Source organism: Andrena cerasifolii, chromosome 12 (assembly GCF_050908995.1).
Source record: "Andrena cerasifolii isolate SP2316 chromosome 12, iyAndCera1_principal, whole genome shotgun sequence".
NCBI classification, from domain to species: Eukaryota; Metazoa; Arthropoda; class Insecta; order Hymenoptera; family Andrenidae; genus Andrena; species Andrena cerasifolii.
Genome location: NC_135129.1, coordinates 11,055,115 through 11,072,919, shown reverse-complemented (window position 1 = coordinate 11,072,919; position 17,805 = coordinate 11,055,115). Strand labels below are relative to the sequence as shown.

General features: G+C 46.9%; 1 protein-coding gene and 1 pseudogene across 1 annotated transcript; one reads left to right on the top strand and one right to left on the bottom strand.

Annotated features, from left to right (window-relative positions):
• Window positions 1–243: 243 nt before the first annotated feature.
• LOC143375599 (cytochrome P450 9e2 pseudogene) lies at window positions 244–2,470 on the top strand (annotated as a pseudogene).
• A 2,638-nt stretch (window positions 2,471–5,108) lies between these two features.
• On the bottom strand, window positions 5,109–10,162 carry LOC143375368 (uncharacterized). Its single transcript, XM_076824372.1, has 2 exons — window positions 8,511–10,162; window positions 5,109–7,628 (listed from the first exon to the last, which is right to left on the bottom strand). Exons 1-2 carry the CDS (start codon window positions 10,032–10,034, stop codon window positions 6,045–6,047), a joined length of 3,108 nt encoding a protein of 1,035 aa, XP_076680487.1. The 5' UTR covers window positions 10,035–10,162; the 3' UTR covers window positions 5,109–6,044.
• Window positions 10,163–17,805: the final 7,643 nt, after the last annotated feature.

Here is a 17,805-nt window from a genome sequence, read left to right as displayed (position 1 = left end):
GTATCGAAATTCTAAGCCACCTGGATGCGAGTGCATTGCAATTTTGAAATAAAGACATTCTAAAGAAATGCTGAAAAATTAGTCTAGCAAGCTCAATGCACAATCCCTATTGCCATCGGTACGATAGATACCCCGCGATTGAACGATCCAGAAGAAAGCGAGGAAGTCGAGCGGCCGCATCCGTTCCTGCGTAGGAATACATATATCGCGTGCACGGTGGTGCGTTATATAAGCAATGATACTCGTGCGAGAAACTCAGTCTTCCGAGCATTAGGACAGAGGCAACTACGACTGGGACACAGTAGCCGCTATCCAACTGCGGACCAGCTCCACCGCAATGGAGCATCTGTCGCTTGTGCTCTCCATCGTAGCGGTGTTTATCGCCATCGGCTATTACCTGACCAGAAATCGGGACGTCTTCGCGAAGTATGGGGTTCCATACACTCCGCCACTGCCAATCCTAGGGAACATGCATCGGACCGTGTTCAGACAGCAGAACCTGATAGAGCTGATAGACGACTTATACAATGCTCATTCCGACGCGAGGTACTTCGGGTTCTTCGACTTCGCCACACCGATGATCGTGCTGCGCGACCCCGAGCTGATAAAGTCCGTGACTGTGAAGAACTTCGACTCGTTCCAGGATCATCGTTCACTCACGAACGAGGCTACGGACCCACTGTTCAGTAACATGATATTCTCCATGACAGGCGAGAGATGGAAGAACATGAGGAGCGTGCTGTCGCCTGCGTTCACGTCCAGCAAGATGAAGGGCATGCACCCGCTGATGGTCAGCTCCGCGGAGAATTTCGCCGACTACCTGTCGAAGGGCAACCGTGAACTCGAGCTGAAGAGATTATGGGGTAAGTACGCCGTGGACGTGATCGCCAGCTGCGCGTTCGGCATCACCACGGACTCGATCAGGGACCCCAACAACGCGTTCTACGTGAACGGGCGAAAAGCGATGTTCTTCTCCGGCTTCGTGAACAGCGTTAAACTGCTGTTCATCCGGCACGCGACGAAGCTGTCGACCCTACTGCGCGTCAGGCTGATCAGGAATAGCGTCGTACAGTTCTTCCAGGAGTTGGTAACCACAACGGTCAATGCCAGGGACGAGCAGGGTATTCAGAGGGCAGACATGCTCCAGCTTCTAATAGAGGCCAGGAACAGGAACGAGCCTGGCAAGGAGCTCGACATGAAGACCATCACCACTCACGCATTCACCTTCTTCTTCGGCAGCTTCGACACAGTCTCCACGACGCTGTCGTTCATCTTTCACGAGCTAGCAGCGAACCCCGAGGTTCAGGAGAAACTGCAGAGTGAGATCGATCAGGTGCTGGAAGAGAGGAACGGTCAGCTGAGCTACGACGCCGTTCACAGCATCGAGTATCTGGACGCGGTGATCAACGAGGCGATGAGGGTGCACCCGATAGGGGCGTTTTTGGATAGAATGTGCGTGAAGGACTTCGAGCTGCCGTCGGCGGTGCCCGGAGCCAAGCCGTTCCTCGTGAAAGCTGGAATGAATCTGTGGTTCCCGATCGCCGCGCTTCATACCGACCCGACGTACTTCGAGGACCCTCGAAAGTTCGACCCGGAACGGTTCGTCGTCGACGGCAAGAGGATCATGAACTCTGGCACGTTCATGCCGTTCGGAGCCGGCCCGAGGATGTGCATCGGCAACAGGTTCGCGTTGACGAATATGAAGACACTGATATGCAACGTTCTAGCCCGTTGCGACGTGAAGCGCAGCTCGAAGACCAAGATACCATTGGAAATCGGCCCCAATCCATTCGACGCGATACCTAAAGACGGATTCTGGGTGCAGTTCCAGGCTAGAAAGAATCCCCATCCAGTGGCTCGCACGCCTGTGACCAATGGCACGTGCAAGGTAGAAGGGGACGAGTAAACGGGTGACAGGCTTCCTTCGGTTGATCTGTCGCTGACAGCTTCGGGAGCAACAGGTGACTAATTGTATGCACCTTAAAAACAGTGCAGTGATTCCCAGCCTTTGTGTCGCCGTGGTTATTTTTAGTTGACGATTTTTAGCACTTATTTATTTTAATAAGTTTATACTGCCATATTCTATTAATGATGTAACCTTGCCTTATACGGAGGGGGGAGATATTGTTTAAATATTATAAAAGGGGATCGGGACTCGAAAAAGGTAGGGAAAGACTGAAATAGTGAGTTACGTTGGAGAGAGGGGTCTTTGCACACTGTTTTTAGTCAATCACAGATCAAACTTTACGTGATTAAGAAATACTTTAGGTACTCTAGTCCTCCTCCACTCTAGACAGTGGTTTGTAAAGCTTCCCCTTGAAATATGAAACTAATCTTGCGAAACCTACTGTTCTTAAACTATTTCCGTTTCATTTTGTAAGCTATTACGTAATTGATATTGTGCCATGTATGAATATTGGAACAAAATTGTATACTTGAGTTTTGATAATACAACTTGATCGAAAAATCATTTGTACGTGGATGTATTTTAACGCAACCATGAGAACCTTTCCTATCCTTTTTATAAATAATCGTATTCGAAAATCGGGAAATGATTAGCTATCGTGAGGAATTATCTGTATTCGATAAGAAACCGAACTCCAACCGTCTAGAACAGGTGTATGATATCGTATCTAACTAATATCGTGCGTAAGTAAGCTAACAAGTCTATCTCTGCGCCACGTAATGATTACCCATGTAGACAAATCGTTTTGCAATTTTTCTTCGCCTTTCTTGCCTCGCGGATGGGTCTGGCAAGTTGGAGAACATATCCCAATTGTTCCGTGCTTCTTTTACAATACCTTAGCGACTGGGAATCAATAAACGAGGGGGATACATTTACAGGATCCATTCGGAAGAAGAAGGGCAGAAGAAATGTGAGTAAGATTCCCCGGTTTCTTTTAGCCCTCGGCTCGCACCTCCCCCCGCGAGCACGACAAGACAATACACTGCATGGATCCACCCCTTGCGATCTTCAGTTCATTAATTCTGACCAAAACCTTGCTCTTCAAGCTCTTCCTTCGATCGCTAACCTACGCTGGAACCCTCGTGTATACCGTACCATCGGCAGAGTGAATTACATTAGAGGGAAGCGGGGACGCCAGGGAGGGGTAGTTTTATCGAGTCAACTTGCCAGATATTTCCTAGGGCACCTAAGGGTTGTTGGGTCGGAAAGGGGACTTCTAACAACACCGAGAGGAAGTCGAACGATAATCTGCTCCTGCTCAGATTGCTTTTCGTTTATCGAGGACACCTTAATAATCTTTTTTAGAAATCCCTGCACGCCACAGGGTGTCGCGACTGTATCTTAACAGAATCGCAGAACGGACGTACCGAAGGTGCTACCGTAAACTGGGAGACCATTGGGAATTAATGAACATTTATTAAAGAAAGAAAAGGACAAGCATTTTCACAATTGTAGTACAATCACCAAAGAAGATGCAATGCTATAATACGATAGGTACTTAAAGCAAATGTAAAAATGTTCCCTTTTATAATACATAACAAAATGTTACAAAAATCTACCAATGTTCCCCCACTTCACGGTAAGTGTTGCATAATGGAGTTTTTAATTTAAATTGCTATTAAATAACACATTGCCCTTTTGTGGAGTTAGTAGCGCAACGGTGTGTGGCCCGTAATTACAAAGAATTCTAAATTGTTTCAATTGATCGCTTGGCTGCTTTGCTAATGTCTGAAGTAAACTACGCAAAGCTGGTCGATTTTTAATTGACGAATGCTTCGAACTCACCCAATTTCATGGATCTTGGGAAACCCGTAGCTAAAGTATCGTAGCTCCTATACACTGTAAGTTTTTTTCACCCTGAAAATGAACAGCCTCGTTCACTGGCTCCACAATTCTGCCGTTGCAACGCACAATTCCACGAAGCGTGGTCAAGGCACGAAGGCTCCGATGCAAGTGGGTCAATTGCACCGGTGCAACTCGTAGCATTCGCCTTTTGCATCAAGAAATCTTGCGCTGCAGCCTCATACCCGTGGAATCAAAACATCGAGCTTCTCATTTTACACTGACCAGAATTTTTAAGATCGACCGCATCGGTGCAAACTCTCCTCCCCTTCCCTTTCCTGCGCTCCAAAATTAAATCTTCTACTAATTAAAATTTGTACAATCGATTGCAACAGTAGATTCACGAAGTCATCGAATACGTCGATTCATTTCTCAGGGACCAGATCCTTCAAAACCAAATGCATCCTTTCCGCCCTCATGTTCCAAGCTTAATCTCCCACTCGTCGGAATAAAATTCATTCTCATCGATTCGGAACTCGCCCCGCGGAACCACGCGGCGCATTATTTAAACGCGAGGCCCGAATCGTCGACGGCTTCGATCCGCGGGGGGCGTTCATTAAAGCAACATTCACAAGGTCGTATCGCGTCTTTGACATGGTCGGATCACGTACCGGAATACATTACACGGCTGTTATACGTCGGCACGTATGACTCCGCGTTACGTGTCAGCCATGCAGAGGAGGCTAGGCCGTTCAAGAGATCGTAATTGAGATGGACACGCAGCGGGGCGTCCATTATTGCTGTCGGAACTCACGCGAGAAGCTGATCTTTTTTTTTTTTTCATCGTCTCTCACTTCCCCGTTCTTCGGGTGAACACCACCTCGAGACACGTGGACGTCGCGGGCGCAGCGTCCCAAGCTGCAATTTCACAGTTGTTCCGCATCACAATCTCTCACTTAACCCTTCGTCTGACTTATTTCTTCACTAAAGTAAATCATCTTCCTGTTACGCCAATGATTGGAGGGGAATTGACTCGTTTCACGCGCTGTTCCCTTCGTGGCAGAAGTAATTGTTAACGTTCAAAGTCGACTTGGCTAGCGCAATTCGAATCAACAGTTAATTGAACACTGTGCGTTAACGCGCTCAGTAAATTGGAGGTAGAAATAGATGCTAGTGTTCCTGTTTCTCGTTGCAGTTGTGACGATTAATTGTTGCGGATTGAAATACGGATTCACGTGGATTACTAGTTGGCTTCAAGTGACTTCTTGTAGTATGAAAGAAGCATGGGTACTTACTTGTGACTCGCCCATTTGCTTCGGAAGTCTCCCACTGGAAGGATACTAGATGACACGTTTAGGAATTAGAGTTAGCACCTGTACACTGTACAGTCAGTTTATTCAAGAGATATAGTCGCGTATATAGTAGCAAATATATTACTGTAATAGATTCAGTAATTTTTCTACACATGTACAAGAAAGAGTGAATTATCAAAATAGCGATTAAATTCTCTAACTCTGGGTAGCGACCAATACTGTAAAGTTTCAAAGCGTAATTAACAATTCTACTCGCTGTAACCAGTTTATAACTAGCGACTACAAAATTTTCTTCTACGTACACCTAAATTTTATAAACTAGTAAATTGTATGTTTAAATGTAATTGCCCCAAATAAATTTTCCATTTTACCACGTTCTCCATTTTGCGAACCGGGTAAATAAAGTCAACTGATCGTTCACAGACTGAATTACCTATGTACATCGAACGCCGATCTTCGAAGCACGCAGTTCGAGCTACAGTGGCGAAAGCTTCTTCGAGAAACAGAAATGAAACCATCGTAACCCAAAAGGTTCCAAGAGTCCAATAGCCTCCATAGCCTGGAACATCGATGGAAAGTCGTTATAAAAACTCCATAAACCGTACCACATTCTCGTAGGACTTTCGTTTCTACCTTTCATTAAGAAAAAAATAGCATTTTACACTAATCAACCGAATACCATAAAATCCAAAGATGACACTATCTCCCTCCAATCAACCAAACTACTCACATTAATCTCTTCTACGATCATGCAAATGCTGCGATAAAACTTCCCACTACACTACACGATCAATTATACCTACATCCCAATAAAAAACAACACATTGCAGTCCGCGCGCATAGCAAAGTCCCATTTAATATACAACAAAGTCCCTCTGCGCAGATTCGTTTGAAACGTCGCTCGATCGCGGGAAGCTTTTAATGAGACGATAGAATTAACGAACCCTAATGTGTCAAGCTAGCAATCGTCCATATTGCGATAATTAGCAAGCAGCAGCCTGTCTGCACACAGAATTGACGAGGATGGGTCGCTCGGTCTTCCTCGGTTGCACGTCGAACCAGAATCCGTCTTGCGCGGTCATTTGGAAGCCCTTCTTGCTGAGGACCATGGGTATGGTGGTTTTGGAGCAGGGCTTCAAATCGCAGCGAGCGAAGATGTTGAACAGCAAGACCTTCGCCTCCAGCAGGGCGAACCTGTTGCCGATACACATCCTGGGGCCCATGCCGAAGCTCCAGAACGTGCCGGAGTTTAAGATCTTCTTCGGGTCGTCGAGGAACCGGTCCGGGTTGAACTTCTTCGGCTCCTCGTAGTGGGCTGGATCGTACTGGATCCCGTAGATCGGTATCCACAGAAACTCGTCCTTCTGCACCGTGTGGGGCTTCAAGCCAGGCAGAGCCGGGGGCAGCTCGAAGGGCTTCACGCACACCCTGTCCACGGCGACCACCACTGGGTACATCCTCAGCGCCTCGTTGATAACAGCGTCCAGGTACTTCATATCGTTGATAGCCTCGTACGTCACCTCGCCGCCGTTGCACCGCTCCAGGACCTCGTCTATCTCGTTCTGTAGCCTCTTCTGAATCTCCGGGTTCACTCCCACCTCGTATGCCGCGAAGCACATGAGGGTGGAGGTGCTCTCGAACCCGCCGAAGAAGAATATGAACGCCTGGGCGGTCATGTCCTCGATGGTCAGCTCCTTTCCCGGGCCGAGCTTCCCTCGGGTCTCCATCATCAGCTGGATCATGTCCGGCCTCACGATACCCTTATCGTCCCTGGCTTTAATGGTCGAGGCAACCAGGTCCTCGAAGAACTTGGCGATCTCCAACCTCACGATCCTCATGCCTAGCCATCTAGCCAGCCACGGCAGGCTCCTCACCACGAAGAACTTCAGCGACTGCAGCCTACCGAAGCTGGTGGCTTCTCTGCCGTACACGTAGAACTTGTTCTCGCGATCGTTCATCGAGTCCACGTTAATCCCGAAGGCGCACGTGGCGATCACGTCGTTCGTGTACCTGGTGAACGCGTCCTTCAGCTCCAGCGTCGTCTTCCCCGCCGGTAGATTCGCTAGAGTATCGCCGTACCGGTTGGCGCACTCGCGCATCAGCTTGAACATGGCTTTCATCTTGCTGGAGGTGAAGGCTGGGCTCAGCATCGCGCGAACCTCCTTCCATCGGTCGCCGCGTAGGGCGAAGAGGTTCTTGGTGAACAGAGGGTCCATCGCGTCGGTCATTATGCTCCTGTGGTCCGGGAAGTGCTCGAAGTTCTTCACGGTGACCGACTTCAGCAGCTCTACGTCTCGGATCATCACCACGGGCGTGGAGAAGTCGTAGAAACCGAGGTACTTGGCCTCGGGTTTGAAATTGTACAGCTGTAGAACCATGTCAGCGAATGTGGCGCGCTGGCAGAATGCCGCCCACAGGTTGCCTAGTATAGGGAACGGCCGTTTGTACGGCACACCGCGCTCCTCGAAATAGCTGTAGATCCTTCTGCAGTAGTAATAAGTCGCCAGGACCACGGCGGCCAACGCCAGGACGATCGACCACACTTCCATCGCGATGCACTTAAGCGTTTATCATGGAACAACTGCGTGGCACGCTTCCTCCTCCGACTCTTACCTTCGATCGCCTTCGCCGTTCGATCGAAACACTAGCACTCGGTTGCTGGCGCCGGATACTTTATCCTGATTTCGACGCACTTGTAATTCTATTTCACAGAATGTTGGAATAATCTTACTACTCAGAGACACTCCGCTCTGATAGCGCTCGAAGCCTGGATATTTGTCCGCGGTTGGTGCCGCGATATAATCGGGGACAAGGACTGATCTCGCTGGGACGAAGTCTGTCGATCGACTGCTGGCTCCGGGGACTCGCGAGACTCGTTTTATTGTCACGCACGCGGAAAAATCTGCTCCGCCAAGCGTACGATATACCGTGCGTTCCTCGGTAGTCTCGCGATTGTAAAAAAAATTCCGTCACCGCGACACGATAATGGCGATCTTCGCTTCCACGAAGTGGCGCGTTATCTTGGAGAATAATAACCCGACCGAAAGTAAAGCGACGCGCGCTGGGATTACGCGATAGCAGAGTCCTTGAACTTGTATGCCGCGTCAATTTTGATATTCGCTAGTTTTGTTTGCAGAAGAGTTAGCTGGGGAACGTCGAGAGTGACTTCCAGCAGCCAGCTTTCTGAAAAACACTCATAGTGGTTAAAAAATATTTGTAGATTGCGACGATAGTGATACATGACTTTGTTAAATTTATTGCTTCTGCCAGTACATCCAGTCTATCGCCGCAAACAGGAAGATTGTTTGACCTCTTCAGCAGTCTTACGTAACTACTCTATTTCCATTATAATTATTAGTACAGCGATTTAAACCCATTTCTCTCTCAGATAAGTTGAGTCATTCGACCCCTGATCGTAACCCATTATTCCAAGTAACTCCCTGCACTCAAAGAGGACCAGAGACAAGTGGGTTATTTCTAGGTCGAACCTGCAGCCAAAATCCCTTCTCCGCCGTGAGGAAAGCTCTTTTGCCATAGACCATGGGCACAGAAGTCCTCGAGCAAACTTCCAGCTGGCAGCGCGCGAGAACATGGAACATAGCCACCTTGGCCTGCAGAATCGCTAATCTGTTCGCGATGCAAACTCTGGGCCCCATTCCAAACGGCACATAAGCCCCGCAATTAACCACCTGACCGTTGCTCAAAAATCGACCTGGGTCGAACCTCTCTGGATCCTCGAAGTACTTGGGGTCGCGCTGAATCGCGTAGATGGGCAACCAAACGAGCGAACCTTCCTCCAAAACAAAGGGCTTCAGTCCTGGCATAGCTGGAGGCAACTCGAACCTTTTCGAGCACTGTCTATCGGTGATGGGCACGACAGGGTACATCCTCAAGGTCTCTTTGATCACGGCGTCCAGGTACATCATCTCGTTCATCGCCTCGTAAGTCACCACTCCCTTGGAGTCGCTTAGCGTCTCGTCGATTTCACTCCGCAGCTTCTCCTGGATCTCGGGGTTGACAGCGAGCTCGTGAACAGCGAAGCACATGAGGCTGGAGGTGGTCTCGAAGCCACCGAAGAAGAAGACGAACGCCTGGGCAGTCATGTCTTGGATAGTCAGCTCCTTCCCTGGGCCCAGTTTCCCTCTGGTCTCCATCATCAGCTGGATCAAGTCTGGTCGAACGATGCCCTCTTCATCCCTGCTTCTGACGCTACTCGACACCACGTCCTCGAAGAACTCCTTCACCTCTCGCCTTATCAGCTGCAGATCGAGAAGCTTCGAGAGTCTCTTAGAGAAGTGCAGCACGATAAGCTTGATAAAGGAAACGCTGTGGATGTTCAGAGCTTCTTTGCCCAGCTCGTAGAACCTGTTGCACCGATCGTTCATCGAGTCCACGTCGATGCCGAACGCACAGCTGGCGAACACGTCGTTGGTGTACCTGGTGAACGTGTCCTTCATCTCGATGGTCCTTTCTTCCTCGAGAAGCGCCGCCAGGTACTCTCCAGCGTTCACAGCGCAGGCTGAGATCAGCGGGAACATAGACCTCAGCTTGCTGGAGGTGAACGCTGGGCTCAGCAGCCCTCGGACCTCCTTCCACCTGTCCCCGCGGAGCAGCAGAAGGTTCTTGCCGAAGAACGGCTCGATTTCATCGTCCCCGAAGCCTCTGTGGTCCGGGAAGTGGTCGAAATGCTTGATGGCCACGGATTTCACGAGCACCGGGTCTCGGAGCATCACCACTGGCGCCATTCGATGGTGGAGGCCCACGTACTTGGACTCAGGCGCCATGTTGTAGATCTCCTCCACCATGTTGGCGAACGGCTGGAGACGTAGCAGTGCTCGCCATGAGCTGCCGAGTATCGGAACTGGCTTCTTGAACGGCAGTCCGTGCTGCTCGAAGGGGTCCTGTTGCTTGCTCAGGTACAAGTAGAGGATCAGAGAGGCGATCACGACGGTTAATATTATCGATGGATCCATGGGGTTTGCAGTGGATTCTGGTTATTATGGAGGCGATGTGGGAGTGCTTTTTATTTGGAGGAGATAGTTTAAAGGATTAGACTGAAGTGATCGCTTACTTCGACACCGACGTGCCGAGAAAACAGAGCGGAGGTCGCACGAGCTCGCACGTTCGTGAACAACTGACGCATCACGGTACAAAGTCCTCTCCATAAGGCGAGTCGACGATAACAAATTCGCGGGCTTTTAATCTGAAATGGATTTTAGGTCATCTATTTATTCAGAAATGTTTCGCGGAATTTCCACGCGTTCTGCACGGCGAGAGCTACTGCTGATCCCCGAAATAGAGAGAAAGAGGGCGGGAATTATAAAGAATATAAAGGAAATTCTAATATTTCTTTATCCCTCTCTATGCCAGCTTTGTGTCAAAAGATACTATTATTTTAATTGATCTGTCAACTGTAATTTTAAAATGATTCGTACAGTCTTTAATACACTGAACTATTCTGAATGAAATGATTTTTAAATCAGATGAGATAGAAATTATATTCTTACGAATTTAGTTATTCTGCTCCTTTAAATAATCAGGAATAATGTATCGTAAAAACACTTAACTGTAGGCTTTGAAACAAACCTGCTTGGAAGTTGCACAGTTTCCACAATTTAAAAAAAAAGGAGGAAGAAAAATAACGCATCATTGCTTTTAAAAAGGGTTACCTTGAATTTTAAGCACAGTCTGTGTTTCCATTGATGTCACTGTCTGCTCAGGCCCGATAACACTGGCGTAAATTAAGATAGCAGATTAAAGTTCATCGAGCTGCATATCCAACGAAATTCCTTTCTGTTGTAGGCGGTGATTAAAATTCCACTTCGCGTTGCACGAGCCAGTGCTTCGAGTTGCATCAACTGCGAGACCACAGTATCTAGTCAAACAGGTGAGTCATGGAACCACCTCGTGACTATCCTACTATTCGCGGTGGTTATTTAATAAGTATTTACGTTGCGCGAGATTCTCAATGCGGTTTTCCTTGTGTGAACATAATCGCGTCGCGTCGGAGCATAATTATTTTATATTTGCACTTAGGTAGACCTCCTACTTCATTTCATTTACTCGCCCGACTACCTATATGCATTATTCTCTTCATTTTGTACGGATCAAACAATCCAGGAGATTCCTCCTCGCCAGAATTTTATTTCCACCGATTTCGCACGCGAATGCTTGTTAAGAAGATGGCAGCGTCGTTGCCATATTGCCATGCAATAATATAACTCTGTCTTCGGTGTTAAACACATCGCGCGGTATATTTCGCGGGGCGCAATATCCATCATTAGACGACATTAGTTCCGCATCGCGGGGCAATCATTTCAGCCCCCCTGCGAGCTGATATTAAACATTAGGATCCGTTAATTATTTCCCCGCCACGCGAACACGCGTGGCCGGGGCCAACGTCTGCGCAGCATAGCCTGACGCAATAATTCCCCGGCAAGGGCAAATTGACAAATTGCCGGATCGAGTGTCAGCCTGCTCGAGGCCATCCTTGCAACTTTCAGCCTGTATGCGCTGCTGCAACGATTGCAGGAAGGCATTCGCGGCCGGTCCGTCGAAGTAGGACGCTTCCTACCCATGGAGAATGAACTCGGTCGCTCTGAGACTCCTCCGCGCGATTTTAGAGCAATAAATAATTTAAGCAACTGGTTTGGAACATGTCGCCCTTGTCTTCCCTTATTTACACTGTCCTTTGCTCCCAATACGGGAACACGGGGAGGCTCGTTAAAGTGGGACAATGGTATCTTCTGTTTGGTTGCAATTACAAGGTAATGGCAGATGAAACGGTTGAATGGTGCAAAGTCTTTGTAAGCGGAATCTCTCCACCATTTTCTTTCGGCTGCAATCAAACGAGAGATGCGATTTGTCCCGTTTGTGTGGCTAATACTGTGTACTTGTGAGTTAGTTTGTTTCTTTCGAAGATCTAAAAGTGAAAGGGACCTAGTTTGGAGGAATTAGCGGGACAGAGTATAGGCACATTCCCACTTTGTAACGTCCTTTCCAAATTATTCCCTCGCCGATCGACTACAGCTGTTTCACTGGATATTTATTAAATACGGAATTTTGAAAAATTGTAGCATTGTCGTTTTTCAATTCCGGTTTCAAAGTTTAAGGGGGAACACCACTGTGACGGCCGGAAAAGTAAGCCATTTTTAAGAATTTTTTCAGGAATAATTTACAGTTTTCATATAAATTATTTATTACCTACCTTTAGTACAGTGTCTTAAGAGACTATAAAACAAAATAAATAGAAGAACATGCATAAATTGTAATATATTAATTAATCTTCTAGACTCCCCACGCGCGCTGGTCGAATGTGTAACTATGGAACAGCTGGCCCGAAATCAAATTTAATTTTCTTTTTATAAACTATATGAGTGTAGTTTCCGTTGCACGTATGGATTCTTTGTTTGAAAACGAATTTTTTGAAATACGCGCGAAAAATTGTCCACCTTATGGAGCATATAAAGCACACCATTTTTACAAAACTAATTTATTTAAGAAATCGGGAATTTCTTTAAGAATTTATACATTATTGCTTCTGTTTTAATTCGTCCTCTACTTTACGCTAAAAATCTATAAATAATCCACTTCCTTATCTTTTCGTTTTTAATTGCCTCCTCTGTTTATAAGATTCTGTACGAATCGATGCACTTACATCGATCCAACATTGTACCCGTTTTAAGCTCGATAAACTTTTCAGAATAAGTGTAAGCGTGGAACGATCGTGGAACGAAATTTCGCTAGGCCACGAGGAATTACTGAATTAAGATTCAACCGTCACAGTTTCCACCTTATTTCACGTATAATAGAATCTACATTAATTTCATACTAAGCTCGCGTGCGAATTCGGATTCCGACGGATTACGGCCTATGCAGCTCGCCACGCCATTTGTTTCAATTAAGCAAAACCACGCGAACTCAAGACACAGTGTTTCCAATTAAAATATTTGCATGAGATCGCGGCAGGAGATACGCGCAAGCTCAACTCGTGCAAATTAATTTCTATTGTTGTTCCTTAATCCCTGCTAAAAATTACAGCAACATTTTGCAGGAAATATATTCAAGCATTTCGAACGTAGCCTATAATTATTGACCGATTTAGTGGTGCCAATAGTTAAATATAATCACAAGAATCCTGCTTCCCACTTGTATTAGAAACATTGAAAATAATCTACCAGAAATGATAAATGCTGTTTAAAAGGTCATAACAGCAGCAGAGTGCGATTCGAGCTTGAAATTCCAATTAAAAACCGAGGTTTCCTACCAACAGGATACACATAATAACAAACAAGCTAGTACCTTCCCCGGTACTTTAAAAAATTCCTCGAGTCTGACGTCACTCGCAAGAATTTCTCAGAGCTAGAAAGCTTGCAAGCTCGAGCCTGAAATTCCAATCGAAGATCGAAATTCTGCATGAGGAGAATATAATAACAATAGAGGTGGAGCGTCGTGCTGCTTCGTGTTTGACGTCACTCCCGGGAATCTCGAATCGATAAAAATGTGAGAATAATACCAGCAGCAAAGTATCAAAGATCCTTCCGCGTCCAGGCGAAACAATACCGAACGCAGCCACTCCCTGGCTGGTTCGCGTGAACGCGGAAGAATGTATAATTATGAGAACTGCTCTCGTTCAGTTTCCCCAATTCGAAAATAGAAGATAATGCTTGTTCAGGTAATCCGAGCGGTATTATTATTTTGAAATTCCCGAGCCACTGTACACATCATCTCGTTGCCTGCCAGCAATTTCGTCAACGATATTACGTCCGCCTTCCTTCTCTATCTGGCAATTTGGACATCAATATCATCAGCCAATGCCCAGCATTAGTACCAACGTAAATCCCGCTCGAAACATAGCATTCTAGCAGGGAGAAGGCTGAAATCGAGAGGGGGCGGAGGCTGGATCCTTAACAGCGTATTCTAAACGCAACAGATAATCTCTACTGGCTTGATTTAGGCACGTACTCGGAGGTGGACACCTACTGATTTCCAGCAGCACAAACGAGCTGCTCCGAGCACGGGATAACGTTGCCCGTATTCAGGTTACGAAGTTGCCATGACAGTGTGCGCGTAATATATGGCGGATAAAGCTGGACCCTCGCTCCTTTGATGCGTTTTCACATCAATTTAATGCATTAAGGGCGAACAACTGGATAGAGGAGCGACGCTGCTCGCCGTTAATACGTCAAACACTGCAGCTGAGTTCTGCGGGGATTCTGCTGTATTTTGTATTCGTGGAAACTATTTACCCCCGCAGCCCCGATGAACATTCTCTTATTCCCGCTACACATATACACTGAAGATAGGCTGTGGTGACACCTTAGGCCAGCTTTGAATAGTTTCGTATAATATTCTTGAGGAATTTTGAGTAAATGGGTCAACTGTTTCTGCAGATATTGTGTTCAATCGCTTGAAATATATGAGGGAGAGAATACTGTGATTGTGCGGAGGTTCTTTCCAAGACACTGACATTTTGCTTAGATTTCGGTTGAGTTTAATGGAGTTTATGGAGTCTATTCAAGGAACACAATCGATAGGTACTTACATAAGTAATTTAAAGCAAATAATATTGATTGCTTCTTTGGTTCTGCGTATTCTTTCAAGAGTACTTTGTCTGCTGATAATAATCATGGAAAACGCATTGTAGAAAACACTGTAAGTGGCAAAATTAAAGTTTCTGTATCGAAAAATTGTACGTGCCCCGGATAATTTTTTCGGGTCAGGCATAATAACAGCGATGCTGAGCCTCGCCCTTTCTATACTTTGCGTTTTCTAACTCCACGACGTTGTATTGATTATTTCATAAAGAATAAAGACGATTTATTATTATTATTATTATAATAATATAGTATAGCGTTTGATTTTTGGCACTACAGTGTTTTCTGCAAGGACTCTTGAATTCTTTACACCAGTATCATAACAGGTCACTCTGGCATTGCCTCTGGTTAATTATTAAACACAAGTAGAATCGGAAATTTCGAAATTCTATCACAAGTTTCCATCATTTACCTCCACAGTTAATCCACTAAAACTTCCACGACCTCTTCAATTCTGTAAGAGAAATCCGAAAAATTTCTAAACCATCCACCTGTGTGCAAGCCTTCAGTGACTCGTGTGTACGAGAAACTCGCGAGACACCGTTTCGAAGTGGTGGCTAGCGAACGATGCAGACGAGAGGATTAGTATCGACAAAAGGGGGGGGAGGGGCGGCAAGGTGAAACGTGGAAGGGCCAGCAAGGAAAGGGTGCACCAGTGGTGTCCGTGTTAAGAGAGCCGGCCTGCAAAGAGAGGGATGAAGCAGACGGACTGACGGACGGCGGATCCCCGACAAATGGATTAAGCGCAAATTGCTAAACTCTGTTTAATTTGGCCAAATGAATTCTGTTCCCCCAGCACTCTTCTCGTCTCCCCCCGTTCCCCGACTTTCTCCTACTCTTTCCTGGCGAAGCTGTGCAAGCCTGACTTCAACTTTCACGCTGCAAGCTTGTTTCGGGAAAAAAGGGCTGCCTGGTTTTTCACGTTGACGAGGCTTTGCATAGGCTTGTTTCGTGGAGTTTGCGAGTGATCCGACGCGGATTTTGGGAAGTGCTGGGGGTGCTTGGTGGCGAGTATCGGAGCATTACAGGTAGATTTCCAGATTAATTAGAAGAATGGGACCCGTTAGTGAGATGGATATTAAGTTCTTAATTTTGCGCTCGTAAGATAGTGCTAACTTGATTTCTAGTAGAAAAAATAATTTGAATAGGTACCCTAGTTTGAAGAGGTCATACTGAAATCCTACTTTGAAATTTTCTACCATCTGTTAATTAAACGGTGAAAGACTTGATAGATTTTAGAAAGATTTCTAACACCTGTCGAGTGCTGAATTCTAATATTGCTTTCGTGAACGTAACCGTCAGTTAAAATTTAGAAATGAGTGACTTTACTACTCAGAAGTAAAATTTATAGCGACAGAAAATTAAGCACCGACGGAAACTGATTCGAAAGCCTGACCCACGGATCACGTCAGCCTAATTTCTCGAGTGCCTCGAGTGCGATAAATCTACAGCCAGGACGCGTCTAAAGATATATCGTCCTGACTTTCTTCTCCCATTTACACGAAACTGTGGTGTTTTCTACTTACACCGAAAGACAGTTTTACGTCTCCCAACAAGTGGAGGCCCCTCGCCCTTTACGATTTCCCGATGGATCCTTTCACACTTCTACAGTCCCCAACAGCTTGCCCCCCGCGATATTGTAATATACCTAGAAATTTCAGTTTCCAGTCGAACAGAATTCAACACCAACCCCCTCTGACTAAAAAAGAATTCCCACAAGCTTCAAATCGCTGTCAAAATAAATTCTTCGCGACAGAGCCTCGCCGCTAATGCTTTCCCAAACGAAAGCAACAATTCCACGCAATTACTGAAAATTATAACGGAACAACCCCCGCCAGAGTAACGACCAATTCGCCAAAATAGTTCGCTCGTAATTCACGAGAGAACGGAGCGAGGGGATCGTCGAAAACAAGAGCGCTGTTCGTTCCGTGGAGCACATTTCAGACTTTTCCACTCGTACCTCCGCGAATCGAGTCTTTTAGCTACTGGTTTACATCGCACGAGCTGGCCAGCTATCTTATTATCACGGAATTGTTTCCAACCCTCTCCGCCCCTTCCCTCGCCCCTTTCCCTCCCGCTGTCGTTGGATCCCTCTCTCTCCGCGCTGGCCGTCTTTCTCGCGCCGCTATTTAGAAGGATGCTGGAAGCAAGCAGCGGCGAAGCCAACTTAAGTGTATTGGCAGTTGTGTCCACCTTTTATTTTCATCCAATCGGGTGAGGACCTTTAAGATCACTCCGTTGGAAACCGTAGAGTGCTTCGAACCGGACGCTCCCGGTTTCGGTGGGCTCCGGGAGCTCGCTCGAGCAGAACTCCCCCGCCGGGTGGATCTCTCTCCCGTTAAAGCAGCGCTCGTACTTTCCGCTTCCGAACCACACCCCCGCGCGCTCCTTCGAAACGCGAAATTCGCATGAAACAATATCCACCGGGGTTCTTGGTAATTATCTTCCAACGAAAGGAACTTCACTTTGTGTCACCTCTGACCCACTACGATATTCATTTCTCCGAGGTCCATTTCTTCCCCCTAACTTTAAGAACACTGTAAACTACGTCCCTCAAAATGAGCGCGGCTGAAATTCACTATCCCCAGTTAGCAGCGACGCCCAAGCCCACCGCATAGCACAAACAAGCTGGGAATCAATAGTCTTTAAAAGCGTCGAACGGGCTCGTCCATTTCGCGCGTTCAAGGGGTCACGTATCACGAGTGCCGGCGCCTGGTGCACGCCGTCAACCGACATCGACTTCCCTCGAGGGCGTATCGACCGGGGAAAGCAGCGGCGAGCAAGCGGTAATCGAACAGCATCGATCGCGAAAGTAGCTATTCAGTTTTTCCAGCCGATCAGTTCCATCGGTGGATCGTTCTACGATTACAAAACGAGCCTCCCCTTTCTCTCTCTCTCTCTCTCTCTCACTCTCTCTCTCTCTCTCTGTCCCTCTCTGATCGCGATGACGCGGGTGCAGCGTCGCGTTACAGCAGAATGCGCGCGATTACAGGACGTGTACGGTCGCAATTTACCACGTGACACAAACTGATAATAGAACGTCATACAAGCACCGTGAATTCCAGCAAGTCGCGGCGATAATAGGACACGCGTCGAGGGGGCCAGGTGTCGCTTTACACGCGCCAATATCCAGCCGCGGATTGTAATG